Here is an 18581-nt window from a genome sequence, read left to right as displayed (position 1 = left end):
ATGGGCAAGCAAAGTATTTTGTGCCCTGCCTTTGACAAAGTGGGCACTGCTTATCAAAGGGCGGCATCAGCGCTCACCTAAAAAGCCCATATGGCACTGGTTGACAGAAATTGTCGTTATTTTGAGGCAGAATTATGTAAGGTGTTATGTGTTGTTGTTGGAGGTAAGTCTCGGTCAGTTTAGCTCAGAAAATTCCGCCCTTGTCAATCTTTCGCCATAGGCGGTCGCCTAATCCTCCCTAATGAGCGGACCGGTCGTGACTGAAAGCATCTTGGCTCTCCACCATAGCTTTAACTCTCCACACATCTTCCTGTGATTCTTTTACACGCCATCCTGTACTGGCTGGGAAACTACACGTCGAGTTCTGATTGGACGTGGCGCGGCACAGCCGGCAGGGAGCCAATCAGCGTGGGCCACGGTAAAACAATTTCGCCCTCTCTTTTTGTAGCGCTGGTCCTTTTCTGCAACCGAGCTGCTCAGGACAATTACATTGGACTGGTGCACAGAGATCCGCTGAAATCATGAGAGGGCTTTTACTTGGTAAGAACGTCTAAACAGCTTGTTTAGATTTACTAGTATTATATTGGTTTGTAGTTATTGCCATTGTAAAAAAAGAACAAAGCTATTTAGCTAAGGTTCGGTCATGGTGGCCATAATATGTATCCAAGATTGCTAGCTATCTGACGTTAATGCTACTGAATCAGATTGTATTTTGATTCACTCTGTGGCAATATTAATAATTCGTGACCTAGGCTAGTTAACTATTGACAACGACAAGATGGCTAAAAGACGACAAGCTAAATTCAAACCTGATGAAATAGGTTCTGGATTGTAAACTAGTTAACCATTTTAACCTTAGATAGCTATCTGGAGTTTGGCTTGATGTGCCAACTTAAAAAAAAAAATAAAAAAAATATTCTGCTTAACTGTAGCCTATTCCCTACATAATTGAACATTTGTATGTGTTAGCAAGCTAACAGCTAACTCACTGGTATGCATCATTTCAAGCTACCAACATGGTCTTGGACAGTGTTTGTTTTCATATGCAATATGACAATGTACATACACACCTCACACTCAGCTCCTCCTTTCCTCTGCCTCTTTCTCACCAGGTGTTTTGGGTTGTTCCCTGGTCTTGATGGCCCAGGGCTTCTACTCTGCTAATGATGATGTCGTTGAACTCAATCCCTCCAACTTCAACCGGGAGGTTCTTCAGAGCGACAGCCTCTGGCTCATTGAGTTTTACGCTCCTTGGTGAGTGGTTAAATCTGATGGGGGGCCCAATGAGATACTGAGAACTTACCCACAAGGGTTAAATTGCCACCAAGCAGCTAGTGTTGTATGAAATGTATTTATCCCAATAACCTGTCAAGGAGGGACACACAAAATAGTTTGTAGACCTGGGGTGCATTCAGGAGGTTGTAGCGTTACAGAAAGTTCAGATAGAGATGTATTGTGAAGAACAGAAAACATTGTCTGTCAAGAATAGGAAATTGTCAGTAACATTTCTGCAGCGTTCTAATAACTGAATACACATTGATATAAAAGTTCAAATAGTAGCTAGTAAACACATCATCCCTTTGGCATAAACTTGAAGCAAATGCACGCATCCTGACTGAAAAACATCTGTGGCAGGTCTATGCAAAACCAGAATTGCTCATTATCGTTCAGTGATCGTATTTGCGTAGACTCCACTCTGCTAATGCAGATGGATATAAGGCTGTGTGTAGTCTGGTGCCTGGAACAGGAAGACTGTTTGTCTCCACAGGTGTGGACACTGCCAGAGCCTGACTGCTGACTGGAAGAAAACAGCCACAGCCTTGAAGGTAAACTCTAGATCTGTTATTAGTGTTATGTCACTTATATTACACCAATATTATTTCAACTTAAGATGTTGTAATTCAACTTTAGTTGTTTTATTAAAGCCTTATGTCACTAGCCACATAAAGTGCACATTACTACAGTGCACTCCACATGCAGCCATCACATCTGTGCAGGACAATTGGATAACTATAAGCAGTTGATCACTATACCGCATTCACAATAAGCAGCTGCATCTTTTACTGCTACTGCTTGTCAGTGTCATGTCCTGGGTGTATATCTTTCTAGTACAAAACAAATAGAGATCACCAGCGCACTATGAGCTATACTAATGAGGGATGCAATGACTATTTCTGGCAACAGTAATGATGATGGTGGCGACTGTAACCTCTCGCTGTTCCCCCCCAGGGCATCGTTAAGGTCGGTGCGGTGGACGCCGACCAGCACAAGTCCCTGGGTGGTCAGTACGGTGTCAGAGGCTTCCCTTCCATCAAGATATTTGGGGCCAATAAGAACAAGCCTGATGATTACCAAGGTATGTCTAGTAGCTGGGCCTTTCCCTGACTTTAAAGGTAGACTCGGAGATATGACATCATAAAGCAAACAGCGTCATCCTCAGGCTCAATTCCTACCACATGTAGAGCCGTCTGCTAAATGGCATATACTGTATTATGATGTCATATGGAAGTTACCTTTAACATGGACCAGGGTTGTGTTCATTAGGGCAAGCAATGGGAAACATTTTTAAATGCTTTTCAATTGAAAAGGAAAATCAGCGTTTCTTATTGGATCAGGTAGTCCCTCCCTGTTTCAGTCCATTTTATTCTCTTTGGTGCCTAATAAACACAACCATGGGTCGTATTCATTAGTGCACACCCATAGCAAAACATTTTTGCAACGAAAAAAACAAACAAGTGTTTCTAATTTGACACGTTCAGGTTATCCCTTTCTATTTTTTGGTTAGTTTTCTTCCGTTTGGTGTTTAGTGAATACAACCCATGTGACTTTCTGGCAATATTTTGTATTTATTGAACCTTTATCTAACTAGGCAAGTCAATTCAGAACAGATTCTTATTTACAATGATGGCCTACCAAGAGGCAAAAGGCTTCCTGCGGGGACAGGGATAAAAAAAAAAAATGTAGGACAAAACAACCATCGCGACAGACATCACAACACTACATAGAGATCTAAGACAACAACACAACATGGCAGCAACACATGGCAGCAACACATGACAACACAGCATGGCAGCAACACATGACAACACAGCATGGCAGCAACACATGACAACACAGCATGGCAGCAACACATGACAACACAGCATGGCAGCAACACATGACAACACAGCATGGCAGCAACACAACATGACAACACAGCATGGCAGCAACACAACATGACAACACAGCATGGCAGCAACACAACATGACAACACAGCATGGCAGCAACACAACATGACAACACAGCATGGCAGCAACACAACATGACAACACAGCATGGCAGCAACACAACATGACAACACAGCATGGCAGCAACACAACATGACAACACAGCATGGCAGCAACACAACATGACAACACAGCATGGCAGCAACACAACATGACAACACAGCATGGCAGCAACACAACATGACAACACAGCATGGCAGCAACACAACATGACAACACAGCATGGCAGCAACACAACATGACAACACAGCATGGCAGCAACACAGCATGGCAGCAACACAACATGGCAGCAACACAACATGGCAGCAACACAACATGGCAGCAACACAACATGGCAGCAGCACATGACAACACAGCATGGCAGCAACACAACATGACAACACAGCATGGCAGCAACACAACATGGCAGCAACACAACATGACAACACAGCATGGCAGCAACACAACATGGCAGTAGCACAACATGGTAGGAGCACAAACATGGTACAAACATTTAGGCACAGACAACAGCACAAAGGATAAAAAGGTCAAGACAACAATACATGAATGTGTTCGGATTGCTGGGCTTTAATGGTGTTGATGATCTCCCTCCCTCAGGTGGGCGTAGTAGCCAGGCCATAGTGGACGGAGCCCTGAATACTCTCCGTACTCTAGTGAAGGACAGGATGAGTGGCAGGTCAGGTGGTTCTGACTACAGCAGACAGGTAACTACTACTGACACCTCGGCTGGGTCATGTTCAGTATGGACAAAATGTTTAAAGTGAAATATGGAGGTACTACCTGTCCAACAAGAACACTAGTTATTTTCCGTCACAAAATGTTTTGCTACATTGTACCCTATTGAACATGAGTCCGGTGTCCTACAACATAAATTTAGCCAGATTTAGCAACGTGTTGAAATAATTAAATAAAATTACAGGGTTTTTCAGAATTGTGTCAAGTCTTGTTTAAACATTTTGCGCAGAGTGTAAGCGGTACGTCTAAGTAAACATACTCTTTCTCCAGAGTGGTGGTGGTGGTGGTGGTGGAAGTAAGAAGAATGTTGTGGATCTGACTGATGACAACTTTGACCGGCTGGTTCTGGACAGTGGTGAAGTGTGGTTGGTGGAGTTCTTTGCCCCCTGGTGTGGCCACTGCAAGAGCCTGGAGCCTGAGTGGGCGGCTGCAGCCTCGGCCGTCAAGGAGCAGACCAAAGACAAGGTCCACCTGGGAGCCGTGGACGCCACTGTGCAACAGGGTCTGGCCAGCCGCTACGGGGTGAGCAGGAACACCCACCAGTCAGATACTATCAGTGTAGCATCACCACTGATGTCTGTCTGCACACAACAGCAGAACGTTCAGATTGTTCTACATTATATATTTCTAACAAATCAAATGTATTTATATATAGCCCTTCGTACATCAGCTAATATCTCGAAGTGCTGTACAGAAACCCAGCCTAAAACCCCAAACAGCAAGCAATGCAGGTGTAGAAGCACGGTGGCTAGGAAAAACTCCCTAGAAAGGCCAAAACCTAGGAAGAAACCTAGAGAGGAACCAGGCTAACACTCTGATTTATATAGAAATACAGGAATTGTCTGCTCTATTCAGGACATTTCTACCAGAAACGTCCCACAACATTTGTGGCCGAGGACTGAGGTTTTTCCCGTTTCTCTTTCCGTATCTGCAGGTCCGTGGATTCCCCACAATTAAGATCTTCAAGAAGGGGGAGGAGCCTGAGGACTACCAGGGGGGGAGGACCCGAGGTGACATCATTGCCCGCGCTCTGGACCTGTTCTCTGACAACGCCGCTCCTCCAGAACTGCTTGAGGTAGGTGTGTGTGTGTCTGTCTGGGTGTGTGTCTGTCTGGGTGTGTGTCTGTCTGGGTGTGTGTGTTTGAGAGCATTTAAACAATAAGATTGTAACCCACAAGGTTCCAAGATATCGTTTTTATGCTCTCCATCAAAGTTAATCATAATAAAAATATATATATTTGAACTAGAAGATAATCTTCCTTTTGAAGATTAGTGTTTCTCTTAAGACAGACTGTTTGATTCTGAATGGTGTGTGTGTGTGACTCTCAGATCCTTAACGCAGATGTCCTGAAGAAGACCTGCGATGACTACCAGCTCTGTGTCATCGCTGTGCTGCCCCACATCCTGGACACAGGTTAGATGGAACTACTCTATGCCAGTTTGGACCAGTTCTGACCAGTTTACTATGCTAACTTCTATTATATCAATGTATGCTTATATTCTCAGGCTGTTGATATGGCAGTTAGTCATTGTACCTCATGACGGTGCATTGATCAGCCATTTTGGATCTGTACAAGACTGACCTGTCACTTTCCTTCCTCTTGCCTTGTTACAGGTGCAGCAGGCAGGAACAGCTACCTGGAGGTGATGATGAAGATGGCAGAGAAGTACAAGAAGAAAATGTGGGGGTCAGTATATAGAAAGGGGCTGTGTTTGAGCGTATCACCGACTCAGCAGAATGACTGATTTTACAAATGATTGTATCCTAAAGAAGTACTCAATAGGATTTATTCAGTGCAGTCGATTTCAAACTGTCTGACTGAATGAATTTGATCTCAGACTCTGGATGGGTCAACTCAACCCAATAGAATTTATTTAGTGTAATTTGATTATCTCTCTCTAGCTGGCTGTGGACTGAGGCTGGTGCTCAGATGGAGCTGGAGGCGTCGCTGGGCATTGGAGGGTTCGGCTACCCCGCCATGACGGCCATCAACGCCCGCAAGATGAAGTTCGCCCTGCTCAAGGGCTCTTTCAGCGAGACCGGCATTCACGAGTTCCTCAGGTAGGGGGGCGCTGTCTGCTCATTTTGTGCTTTACACAGTATAGAGTAGCTCATGTATGCGTCCCAATTGCACCCTATTCCCTATTTCCCCTGGTCAAAAGTAGTGCATTATAAAGGGAAAAGGGTGCCATTTGGGACCGACCCATGCCCAACTCTCTTCCTGGCGAGATACTGGATCTGAATGCTTCTGTCCAAGCTGATTTTAAAGTCCTTGTGAACAGCCAATCAGTATACAGTATTTCCACAGTAGCATTCTGAGGTGTATCTTCTCTGTCTCTCCTAGGGATCTGTCTGTAGGCCGTGGCTCCACTGCTACCGTTGGGGGTGGGGCTTTGCCTAAGATCAACTCAGTTGATGCCTGGGACGGCAAAGATGGAGAGGTGAGAAGGGTCAAAGGTCACGGGGTGGATGGGATGCTGATGTATTCCTACCATAATACAGTTTTGGCTGAACGAGGTGACTTGAGCTTCTTTTGAAATGGTGAAGAATGGCTTTGGATGAGTCTTGCCTGGGGCGTGTTCAGGAGGATGTAACGTTACAGAACATTACCAAACGTCCAGATAGAAATGTACATTGTAGAACAGATATGTCAGGGAGAATAGACTCATTGAATACATCACAGGGCAGTATTGACTAGAAACCAAACGGACTGAAATGTCATCATCTGATATTGTTTTCTTTCAAAAACTTTTATGTTGCAAAATGTTTTGCTGTAGTTTGCAACTGTTTACACTAATGACTACCACCCATATTTTGTATTGTCTGGCCAGTTCTTACATCTTTTATCCCCAGCTCCCCGTGGAGGATGACTACGACCTGAGTGACGTGGACTTGGACGACGACATTGGGAAGGAAGAGTTGTGAGAGCCCAGCTTTCCGGGCGGGCCGATCCAGACGGATACGGTTGGGCGCCATCTTGTGTGTCTGGTCTAACTTGGCGCGACCCGTCTCTCCTCTCCCATGGAACAATGTGTAGATTGGGTCGCCCGGTTACTGAAGTACTCCAGAAGAGGAAAGAAATGAAGAGCATAACCCTGTTTGAATAATTCAGAAAAGTATCCTTCCTTTGTTACCTTGATAGAGCACAGATCTATAAGTGATAGGAGAGGTGAAAGCAAGGTTACCAGCCAATCCAACCAATTTAGATCTGTGATTATTTAAAGGAAGGTAGAAGGTAAGGAAATAAGTATACATTTCTGAAGTATTTGAACAGGGCCAGAGAGACATGCAGCTTCTCACATCATCTCCGTCTGTTTGTCAAGTGGGGAGGCGTGGCCTGCAGTAGACTTCGCCCATAGAGAATGATAGAGATATTATCTTTTATATATGTCCCATTATGGTGTCTGAGTGCACAGGCAGCGCCATTGAGGCAATCTCCATTTTGAAGTAGTCCATTTGTCTTCTAGAAGTTGGCAAGCAAACTGAAAAGGTGCACTGCCACCTAGTGTTAAGTTTGAACCGGTATAAAGCCAAAGTTGGCGATTTACTGGCAACTGCAGTTATGGAATGTTTGCTCAAGAGTGTGTCATTCATTGGCTGATCCCTCCTGATGACCAGGATGAAATCATGTGATCCTTCCTTATCCCATAGGAATCCCCACCCAGTTGACTACTTTAAAATGGTGGAAGCCCTCAATGTCCATGCCAAAACAGGTTATATCCATCTAGAATCCTCTAACTCCAAGACTTTGCCTTACAGACCTGCTGAACATTATATTTTCTGATTTAGTCTATTTTTTTTCTCGGTGAGAACAGCAGTGATTTTACATTGTCTGTGCAGGACAAAGGGGAATGTGGGACTTCTTGTGTAGATTCTTCTTACACAACTTTATTTTGATTGTGTGAAAACAAAATGAAATTTGTTTAAAAAAAAAAAAATAAAGAGAATAAAAAGTCTGTTTCATTATTCATGTAAATTGCTGAGAATGACAAGCAGAGCTCAGGCACAGCTATAACCTCTAACTGGACTGTAGGGAACCTCTAACCCTTTCACTAGACTGTAAGCGTGTATCTGTATTTAACCTTAGTCACCCGCAATTGGAACCAACCCACTGTACTCATGACATCCTAGCTACACAAACTGTAAAAGCAGCATATTAGTGAAGCAAGGCTTGCGTTGCAGACCTTTTTTGTTACCATAAAGAAGTCTGAAGTAAACAAAGTTGCATTTGTTTTTTAAAATGTCTGATGTGCTTCTGGAGCAGCAGGCTAAAAACATGTTTGCGGTGTAGTTTTCAGGGTCCCCAAAGTGTGCTTATTGGGAACTGAGATAATCCACTCTGTTGGCAAGCCCTGTGGAGCTAAACAAACCAGTGACTGCAAAAAATTACAAGATACTGGTTTTAATACATCACTGGAACTTTCTGTACAGTTGGGTATTAAAACATTCATTTTCAAAATTCCTGTGCTGCAGAAACAGTATATAGTTAAAGTGAAAAACATTTTTGAATGTCCCTAACTAATATTACATTTAGAGCGAAGGTCGCAATGAGACGACCCATGGCTTTTACGTGTTAGTAATTTATCAGATAATTAGGGTTAAGTGTCTTGCTCAAGGGTACATTGACAGAATTTTCACCTAGTCAGCTCGGTGATTCAAACCAGCAACCCTTCAGTTACTGTCCCAACGCTCTTCATTGTTAGGCTACGTGCCGGTTGACGTACAAAATATTGGTTTTGGTTGATTTCTTCTTACCGTAACACGTCAGGGGAAAAAGTCATAATACTTACTAGTGTAATAATACATTCAGTACAAATATTTAGATATGGCACTTCACGTTGACTAAAGTAAGGCAAGCTAAAATAAAACATTAAGTAAAACATTTGCAAGGAAATGTCATAAGAGTCTATCAGTGGTACTGTGGGTGTAGAACTTGATGTTTCATGATGCAAAACATATCGCTGTAGAATGCATGAAACCGCTGCATTGGGATATTGGAAATTGCTATCCTGGTCCCAGATCTGTTTGTGCTGTCTTGCATGCAATAGAGAGAACAAACAGATCTGGGATCAGGCTAGGGAACTACTGATGATGTAAACAAGACATGGAATGAGAGAATACAAAATGGCTGCCTGATATGGGTGTTGTAATGACAACTATGCCTCTTCCACCTCTTTCTCATGTGTGTGTGTGTGTTGGATGGGGGATGATACAGTGCTCTCTCCACTTTCCTGTCTTCAGAACTGTGTGTTTGTGTATGTCTTCAGAACTGGCGAGAGGTCCCCTGGTCAGATTGCAGGAGCCGGACGATGGAAGGGTCACTCTTGGCACCTTTGATGAACTCCTCCAGAGAGAGTTTGCCTATAGTCCAGAAGAGACCCCAGGTTAGCAACACACACTACACTATAAACACCAAAAAGCACATTATTTGCACAGCAGCAGGGGGGGGGGGGGAAACCTCTGAACGAGGCCACCAGAAATCCATACTGTTTCAATACACAGACATAGCACATAAGAGCTCAAGTTAAATACCCATTCAAGACATACTGTAGGCTCGGGTTTTGTGGACTCAAGTTTGCACTGTAAATTATTATGTCACTAGAACAAGTCGAAGAACGAGATGTTTAAAAGCAAAGAAAAACTCACCGTCTTTGTCTACGTCCATCTGTCTGAAGATTTTATCTGTCCGTTTCTCTGGCGTCGACTCATCTTCTGGCATCTTCATCACTGAGGACACCATCTTGTAGATCGCCTGCGGAAGGAAGAAGAATGTATCTTGGGCAAAACAGTTTCATTAAGCTCGTAAGGAATTAAAAAGTTACATTCTTCAAGAATCAATGTGTATACAGTTTGACCATTAAACAACAGGGTAAATCGCAAATAGTGCCTTAAAAAAATTATTCAATGTTCTCTGTCAGAATGGAACTATTCTGCAGTCAGGTTACCACCTGGAAAAATCATCACGGGGTCTCTGGCTTTATAAAAACATCAATGAGACAGGAGCATGTAGTCTGAGGACACTTTAACAAGGCAATTTGTTTATTCAGTTTCGTTTGTATCAGCACCACACACAATCGCCTGAGCCAACACTGATACGGGACAGGCTGCTCAGGCCACGATGGTGGGGAGAGCAAATATCACCATGTTGATAAAGGATAATAAAAGGAGAACAAGTAGCAACCAATGTTCATGACTTGTGGTGAAAATATGTTTATGATATCACGGATGTGAGTAATAAAGAACATATCACTCAGATATATACAGTAAAAGAAAAGTCGTAAATAGGAGAGAGAGAGATCCTGTCGGAGGTCTTTAGAATCCACAGTGAAAAGTATGGCAATTTAAAGGTAGACTCAGCAAGATGACGTTGCAACGAGCAGCACCGCAGATATTGCGATGAGCGCGATGCAAGACTTTGCTCTCACATGGTCACACAGAGTATCTGCACATGTGCACAGGTGCGCTTCACGCTACAGTGTGGTAGCTATGGGATCGATCTGGAGGCGAAACAAACGCACACCTGTTTAGGCGAGGTGCTGGCTAGCAGAGTAGAACACTTGAGAAAGAAAAGAAGCTCAGATCCAGACAGCTTGTCTGTCAAAACCCTGGTTATTAAATTATTGCATCTGAGGTCCTAGAGTGAGGCTCTCTTTTTCTTTTTCAAGCTATGGGATCAAAACATCAAAGAAGTTTAGTCTCGTGATTAGTTGTTGCGAAAATTGACCGGATATTGTCCTTACTTCGTGCATGCAACGTCATATCGCTGAGTCTACCATTAATATGGCCATCTATCAGTCATTTTTATCCAAAGCAACGGACAGAACTATCAACATTGACAATGACACATATTCAGAATGTGGTGCATGCAGGAATCACACTGTCACGTTTCCTGACCTGTTTTCTGTTAGTTTTTGTATGTGTTAGTTGGTCAGGACGTGAGTTTGGGTGGGCAGTCTATGTTTTCTGTTTCTATGTTGGTTTAAGGGTGACCTGATATGGCTCTCAATTAGAGGCAGGTGGTTTTCATTTCCTCTGATTGAGAGTCATATTAAGGTAGGTGTTTTCACACTGTTTGTTGTGGGTGGTTGTCTCCTGTGTCTGTGTAAGTGTATGTTACGCCACACGGGACTGTTTTCGGTTTTGTTTGTTTGTTCGTTTTATGTAGTCAGTTTTCCTGTTATTGCGTTCTTCACGTTATATGTAAGTTCGTGTCCAGGTCTGTTGACTGCGTTTGTTATTTTGTAAATTCTCAAGTGTTTCGTGTTCGTCGTGTTTTCTGTTTTGTTTAATAAATAATATGTCGAACTACAACGCTGCAGTTTGGTCGAATCACTACTCCTCCTTTTCGGATGAAGAGGAGGAGGAACGCCGTTACACACACCCACAACCCTGGTACTGCTAGCACCATGTACTGTTAGAATAAAAGGTGCTTCCTAGAACTAGAAATGGTTCTTTGGCTATTTCTGTTGGGACACTCAATGGAAAACCCTCAGAGGTTTATTGAAAAAGGTTCACTGAGCCATCAGAACTACCTCACCTCATTGGTAGACTACATCTCACCTGTACAATCTCCAGCATCTCAGCCCGGCTGATGTAACCGTTCCCGTCCAGGTCATACATACTGAAGGCCCAGCGCAGCTTCTGCTCCAGGCCGCCGCGCGACGTAACGCTCAGCGCAATGATGAACTCCCGGAAGTCAATGGTGGCGTCGCCGTTGGTGTCGAATGTCCGGAAGACGTGCTCGGCGAACTTGGAAGCGTCGCCATACGGGAAGAAGTTGGCGTAGATCTTCTTGAACTCTTCGACGGTCAGGTGGCCCGTGGGGCAGTCTTTGAGGAAGCCTCTGTACCATTCCTGAAGCTCGTGGTCAGAAAATTCTGTGTTCTCGCGCAGGTCGTTCAGCACTTCGGGACGCAGTTTGCTGTTCTGTTTCCCCATGACTGCCTCTCTGCAACAAAGTTTAGAACCTCGAGGGTCTTTCCTGGTTAAATTACGGTGAAATGTAATGTGGAGCCTCTTTCACAGTCTACTGGGCTGCTAGTCTTGGGACCTGATCTCCACCACGCAGGTTGCAGGTCCCCCTTCTGCTGTCCTCAAGATGTCTGTCTGCTGGCTGGCTGCAGGTCCCCTTCCACTCTCCTCAAGATGTCTGTCTGCTGGCTGGCTGCAGGTCCCTTTCTGCTCTCCTCAAGATGTCTGTCTGTTGGCTGGCTGCTCGATCAATGTCCTCTTCCTCTGTTCCTACGGGAGATGGAACACTCTCATTAGGAACATCAAGTGAAACACCAGTGATAGTGCGGTTTTAATTAAACCAATTTGTCTGGATGTTGTATAATAACTTGTGAGGTTGAAGAACCACCTTAAACAGCCCAATGTTGATTCATACTGAATGATGGTTATTATAAACTGGGTGGTTCGAGCCCTGAATGCTGATTGGATGACAGCCGTGGTATATCAGACCGTATACCACGGGTATGACAAAACATTTATTTTTACTACTCTAATTACGTTGGTATCCAGTTTATAATAGCAATAAGGCACCTCGGGGGGTTGTGATATATGGCCAATATACCACTTTTAAGGGCTGTATCCAGGCACTCCGCGTTGCATCGTGCTTAAGAACACCCCTTAGCCATGGTATATATACACCACACCCACTCGTGCCTTATTGCTTAATTATAACGTTTGACCGAAGAGGCTTTGAACAGCCTATGAGCAGTGGCAGAGTGATACTGATAAGATGACAACTGAGATGCTCCGAGTGCCACTCGGGAGGGCGAGACCTGGTCTCCAAGGCAACCATTTGAATGCCCTCACGCGGTGAGAATTTATCGACCGTTTGCCATGCGATGGAAGGAGAGTGGCTGGGAGCATTCTAGGATTCAATACGTCAGTCTTGTCTCTCAAAAAGGTCAGCACGGCACAAGAAGCTGTTGTTACCTCAGAAGCCAGCCAACCATTAGATAATCCAGGTAACTAGGTTAGGCTACGTGGGAGGCGGTTACACACACAGGCAGGGGTTTTGAGTTGTATGTGTGTGTGTGTGTATGTGCAAGAGAGAGTGAGGGAGAGAAAGAAAGAATGTGTGAAAAAGAGGGGAATAACAGGGTATCACAGCATATTGGTCGTTTTTTAACACAGATTCATAAGAGAACGCATCTAATTAGCCTACTGGGAAAATTGAAAGAAATTTGCCACTGCAAATTTTTTTCTTGAGCCTTTTTGAGGGCATCATTGTAAAAGTGTGTGTGCGCACGCGTGCGTGGTGTGCATGTGTCCGTGTGTGGGAGAGAGAGAAAGAGAACTTGCAATAGAAAAAGTAACATGTATCAAAGGAAAACCCTAATTTCTAGGTAGGCTATACCATGGGAGCCACGGTGACTGCACACACATGGCACACATTTAATGACACATTATATAACACTTCCTCTCCCTCCACTTTACCAACAAAGCTTTTATTGGCCAGAGAGAAAAGGTCATATGATCCTGTTCTCTGTTTACCTCTCTTTCTATGTTTACCTCTCTTTCTCTGTTTACCTCTTTCTCTCTGTCCTCTCTTTCTCTGTTTACCTCTCTTTCTCTGTTTACCTCTCTTTCTCTGTTTACCTCTCTTTCTCTCTGTCCTCTGAGATTATTGGCACAGGACAGATTATACCAGAGACAGTAGCAGAGGACAGAAACTAATTGGGCTTGTGACTGTGCTCTAACAAGCTTCTCGAAAGGCCTCTCGTCTCGGAAAGAATCATGTGTCCACACTCCACAGTCCTTAATGTAATTTCCTGCAGTTTTCTCAATCTGAGTCGCAATGTAAACGGAGCTCTAAGGGGGTGAGTGGATTGGGAGTAGCCTGAACTCTCCCTGTCACACCACCACTAGCCCTAGCTTGGTTTACAGCTGGGAATGAAACATCACAGACACACACACCCATCCAGAGCCCGACCGCACCCCCTGGCCCCAGAGTGTAACACCCCCAGGATGCAACAGGCAGCGCCTACCCTGGACTGGGTCACATGGTCACATGGACGGTTTTCCACGCCAACTCACTGTGCTTGGCAGGGCTAGGTCAGACATAAACACAGATATTGCTATTTATTCCCTCCTTGCACACAAACCCACAAGACATCCAAAAAGATTCCATTCCAGATAGAAATGGCTGTAATTTTTTAACTTCTAATTTTAAAGTTTTTAAAAACACTTAGTAGCCTACACTCCAATAGATGCCCATGAAGTAACCACTTGATCATACAGTTGTATGGTAATGCATTAACACTATAGCAACAATGTCATGTAGTCATTTTTTAAGATGAAGATTTTGCTGGATAGCAATGCAGGTTTACACACAGTGAAGGATGTTTGTTAAAAGCAATGTCTTCCTTTGCGGATGTCTTACTGAAAAGGAGCTACATACGGAAGAACTGTAAGCTATGTGGATCTCCGGTCAGACCTAGAACAATAAGTTCTACAAAATGGCAGTCATGCACATACCGTGTCAGTGGCTGATATCTACCCAGTCTGGTGCTTGGCAGGTTACACAGCATTACATTTGACAGGTTTTTTCACAGCTAGAACCTTAGCCTAATACTGCCAATTCAAATGATGTATTCAGTGCCATGAACAGAAGTTGGGATGGCAATCTAGCCCTGTTTTCTTGTGTATAGAAAGTATTTGGCTGTGATTCAAACAAACTGCAACGTTCACTTAACAGATTATTAATGTTTGAGCCAACATCCGCAGCTTTTACCACAAAAAATGGTATCAAGTGTGGTACCACGTCAGCACGTTGCAGTTTGTCTTTGTCTGTTTTTATGGCATGAAGGTGGCAGTATAATGACGTTTCCCTTCCTCCTTGTAGACTGTATCATGGTGGAGATGGTGGAAAATGTTACTGACTGGTGCTATTTGGATTGCTGTCATACCTTGTCCATAGACTGTTTACAGGGTAAGCAAACCAATATGTCATTTGGGTGAACTATCCCTTTGTTATTTTCCCCATTGCGTTCCAACAGGTATTCAAGCAGGTGGCGTCACTCCTATGCGAAGTGCAGACGGTTCATTGTGCTATCTGTTGTAAGATCATGCTTTTTTTACCAACCAGAAAAAATTGTTTAGTTTGCGTGTTTTCATATGCTGATAGAACCACACTTTTGATTTGTTTGTGGGAAAAGAACAGGCCTCACTAAATTCACATATGAACTCCAGTGACATCCATTAGGCCTATATTCTGCGATTGAGAAACTGGTTGTCCCCTATTAAACCTAGATTCCTTCCACAGCACGTTCACACCATGAGCAGCCCCGTGAGATTATTATTTCACATTCAATGCTTGCGTCCCAAAAGGCACCCTATTCCTTATTTAGGCCTAGTGCACTCCTTTGACCACAGCCCTATGGAACCTGGTCAAAAGTAACGCACTACATTGGAATAGGGTGCCATTTTGGACACAACCAATGTCTGCCTTTCCTCTCAGTAACACGGCAACAGTCTTTCTCTTGTTGCTCTGGCTCTACCACTTACTGTAGTCTGTAGAAGCCCCCCCCCCCCCCCCCCCCCCCCCCCCCCCCCCTATCAACCTTTTACCCAATAACCATGGCTGTCGTTGTTCCACTTTTTCCACTGGCTAATGAAAATATTTTGCACAGCTTCCAGATTCCACACACTCACACGGCATGCATTTTCCCGACTGGGGAGTCCTGTCCCACCTCTGATCCCCGAAAGTTCCACTCTCTTCCATGTCTAACGGTATGTAGCAAATCATCAGGTCCAGTAAATCACACATGACTCCAGTAACCCCTAACCCCAGTGTCGGTGACCGTTGCCGTGGAGCTCGTTACCTTACACATGGCCTACAGGCAGGCTTAGTGACATCATCACATGCCGGGGGAGACCCCATCCCCTACAGGCAGGCGTAGTGACATCACATGCCGGGGGAGACCCTGACTGGTGTCAAAAGATTCCCCCCAACACAAAGCACCAACTCTCTCCGGCTGCAGTGAACCAGATGATCACACTCAAAACAAACAGCAGGCTGTCAACCATTTGGAGAATTCCCAGTATCGCCCCAGAATAGCATTGTTGGCAATGGCGCTCCGTTTAATGATGTCTGTCAGGGGGCGTCAACATGCACATTTCCCATTGCTGACTACTGCTCCAGAGATGGATTGGACAGAGAAAATATGATTTGGTCCGTCTGTATTTATCATAGCGTTTTGCTGGGAATGCAAATGGCCAATCCATCACGTGATGTGCTTGTGGAGAGAGAACCTAGCTAGACAGCGTACTGGCATTGAACATCTCATTACCGTAGCATGCTGTGAAGCTGACTGGGCTTCAATTAAATATGTACTAGTGAACTGAACGTCTTTATGGAAGATTACCGTTAAAGTCACTCATTCACACCTCTCTGTCAAAGTTGGCTGTGATGAGACTTTTGAGAAAAGCTAGGTCAGGAGATGACCCAGTATTTGATCGAGGAGGGCAAAATACATTTCCAAACCATTCTCACGTCCATCTGTGTGTGAGGTTTACTGAGGCAGTGTCAGAAAAGCATGAACTGTAGCAGACATATATAGTCCCTTGACACACCTGTCTCCACGGCAACACCATGGTGCTAAGGCTGACTTATGCAAGGGAGGAGGCAGTAACTAACGACTGGGGCACATCTCCAACTGGGCACAGCATTCAAAGCATTGCAGATATAAATGGAGCACATAGAACCGCAGACACATGTCTGTATTCTACTTGTTAGAAAATAGGGTTCATTCTAGTACTAGTTGTACCTGATACATTCTGAACATCCTGTTCTGTTATCTCCAAATAAATGACTTGAGAGAGAAAAAATATTATTGTGTAGAATATGACACAATGTGATAATATCTGCTGGAAAAAATGATTCAATGTCTTCAACCATAATCCTCTCAATGTTTTTATAAATCCTTTTATATTTCCTAAAAAAATCTATGACATCGACTTTGACTATTGCCACACCTTACATAAAGCAGATAATATGCCATTCTATTTTCCTAGCCCACAATAACCCCCATATGAGCTTCTATCGGCTGCAGAAAACACCACTGTGACAAGATGGACATACGCATGATCAGATATCTAACCATGGCAAGAAAGTTGCCGATTTTAAACTACAGTCTGAAGGACGCAAGATTATGCACATAAATGCATCGCCATATTGAGCCAACATCGAGCATATACAATTATTAAAATAAATATCGAACTGTCAACAAACTCAACGTTTCATACTTAGTCCTGGCTTACGATGTTGTGCTGTCGGCTGAAGATGGGTAGGCCTATCCAGTCCGGTTGTGTCCAAGTTGCGGCTCAATACCGTTAACTTTTATTTCTAACGCTTCAATAGAAAAACTAAACTCAAGTAAATTAAGGTTACAATTACCTTGAGATTGTATAAGCAACCGTATTCAGTCTGAACATTAAACTATTGAAAGGACTACACAACTAAAAAGTATTTTTGAAGGAAGTTCTGTTTTAAAATATATTCAGTGATCAGGATAAACAACTTCTTCATGCAACGGTTCCTCATTTTGCATGATATACGACACACACACACGGCTGCTCTGCTTTACCCGGACTCGCCCAATTCTCTCGCGGGGGATGTCTTTTCTAACTAATAGCAGTCGTTTTACTTTTATACTGCCTCATAGTGGCATTTGATAGGCTACTTTAATAAAAAAATAACCCTTCCCCTCAATGGAGTGTATGTATTTTTGTATGTAGGCTTCGGTAATAAATTCTCAAGTAATATTACTGCCAATAGGCCCCTCCTACTTGGATATAGAACAATCCACACTCGCTACCACAAGATTTGCTCTGCTGATACAGTAGCGGGAACGTAACAGTAACTGTAACTGTTGGCTCAAATACAATCTGCAGGTCCAATGGAAGGATATCTGATCGGTGTGGGTATTTAATTGCACATTCTGGATTTGTTTAAACGTTTGGTGTTAGTCTTGCAACCGTATCATGTTACACTCATTATTTATTTCATAAGAAGTTTGGACTACATTACTATAGTAAATACTGTACTAATATAAATTCATAGGAACATTGTATTCTATGTGTCAATTCCATTGTTATCAAGTCAGTTAACGGACCCTTGTTGAATATAAAAGGCCTAGGCCTATAGAATTTACTTTAAGAATGCTCAATAAGGTATACAGTCGTGGCCAAAATTTTGAGAATGACACAAATATTCATTTCCACAAAGTTTGCTGCTTCAGTGTCTTTAGATATTTTTGTCAGATGGAATTCTGAAGTATAATTGCAAGCATTTCATAAGTGTCAAAGGCTTTTATTGACAATTACATGAAGTTGATGCAAAGAGTATATTTGTAGTGTTGACCCTTCTTTTTCAAGACCTCTGCAATCCGCCCTGGCAGGCTGTCAATTAACTTCTGGGCCACATCCTGACTGATGGCAGCCCATTCTTGCATAATCAATGCTTGGAGTTTGTCACAATCTTGAGGATAGACCACAAGTTCTCAATGGGATTAAGGTCTGTGGAGTTTCCTGGCCATGGACCCAAAATATCAATGTTTTGTTCCCCGAG

The 18581-nt window shown here is 43.6% G+C and overlaps 2 protein-coding genes across 5 annotated transcripts; one reads left to right on the top strand and one right to left on the bottom strand.

Annotated features, from left to right (window-relative positions):
• The first annotated feature begins 413 nt into the window (after positions 1-413).
• LOC120024187 (protein disulfide-isomerase A6-like) lies at positions 414-7959 on the top strand. 2 transcript variants are annotated; one of them, XM_038968369.1, is made up of 12 exons: positions 414-540; positions 1113-1254; positions 1769-1826; positions 2230-2356; positions 3865-3971; positions 4273-4524; positions 4937-5077; positions 5332-5416; positions 5618-5690; positions 5906-6064; positions 6348-6444; positions 6857-7959. In XM_038968369.1, the coding sequence occupies exons 1-12, from the start codon at positions 522-524 to the stop codon at positions 6926-6928; spliced, it is 1332 nt and encodes a 443-aa protein (XP_038824297.1). In that variant the 5' UTR covers positions 414-521; the 3' UTR covers positions 6929-7959. The 2 variants fall into 2 exon arrangements, with proteins under 2 accessions (XP_038824297.1, XP_038824298.1); XM_038968370.1 differs by having other exon boundaries at positions 6835-7959.
• A 430-nt stretch (positions 7960-8389) lies between these two features.
• LOC120024189 (hippocalcin-like protein 1) lies at positions 8390-17623 on the bottom strand. 3 transcript variants are annotated; one of them, XM_038968371.1, is made up of 4 exons: positions 17258-17623; positions 11564-12244; positions 9650-9755; positions 8390-9364 (listed from the first exon to the last, which is right to left on the bottom strand). In XM_038968371.1, exons 2-4 carry the CDS (start codon positions 11939-11941, stop codon positions 9267-9269), a joined length of 582 nt encoding a protein of 193 aa, XP_038824299.1. In that variant the 5' UTR covers positions 11942-12244; positions 17258-17623; the 3' UTR covers positions 8390-9266. The 3 variants fall into 3 exon arrangements, with proteins under 3 accessions (XP_038824299.1, XP_038824300.1, XP_038824301.1); XM_038968372.1 differs by having other exon boundaries at positions 17273-17623; XM_038968373.1 differs by having other exon boundaries at positions 17409-17623.
• Between the last annotated feature and the right edge of the window lie 958 nt (positions 17624-18581).

This window comes from Salvelinus namaycush, chromosome 29 (genome assembly GCF_016432855.1).
Source record: "Salvelinus namaycush isolate Seneca chromosome 29, SaNama_1.0, whole genome shotgun sequence".
Taxonomy (NCBI): domain Eukaryota; kingdom Metazoa; phylum Chordata; class Actinopteri; order Salmoniformes; family Salmonidae; genus Salvelinus; species Salvelinus namaycush.
This window is presented reverse-complemented; position numbering and strand designations above follow the sequence as displayed.

What these genes read in the sequence shown, in the direction of transcription:
- LOC120024189 (XM_038968371.1), bottom strand. Translation starts at nt 11,941, where the DNA reads ATGGGGAAACAGAACAGCAAACTGCGTCCCGAAGTGCTGAACGACCTG. An exon ending in AGATGCTGGAGATTGTACAG is followed by an intron (nt 9,756 to 11,563) that starts GTGAGATGTAGT and finishes TTCCTTCCGCAG; the next exon opens with GCGATCTACAAGATGGTGTC. An exon ending in GATGGACGTAGACAAAGACG is followed by an intron (nt 9,365 to 9,649) that starts GTGAGTTTTTCT and finishes TCTGGACTATAG; the next exon opens with GCAAACTCTCTCTGGAGGAG.
- LOC120024187 (XM_038968369.1), top strand. An exon ending in CTCCTCCAGAACTGCTTGAG is followed by an intron (nt 5,078 to 5,331) that starts GTAGGTGTGTGT and finishes TGTGACTCTCAG; the next exon opens with ATCCTTAACGCAGATGTCCT. An exon ending in GGGACGGCAAAGATGGAGAG is followed by an intron (nt 6,445 to 6,856) that starts GTGAGAAGGGTC and finishes TTTTATCCCCAG; the next exon opens with CTCCCCGTGGAGGATGACTA.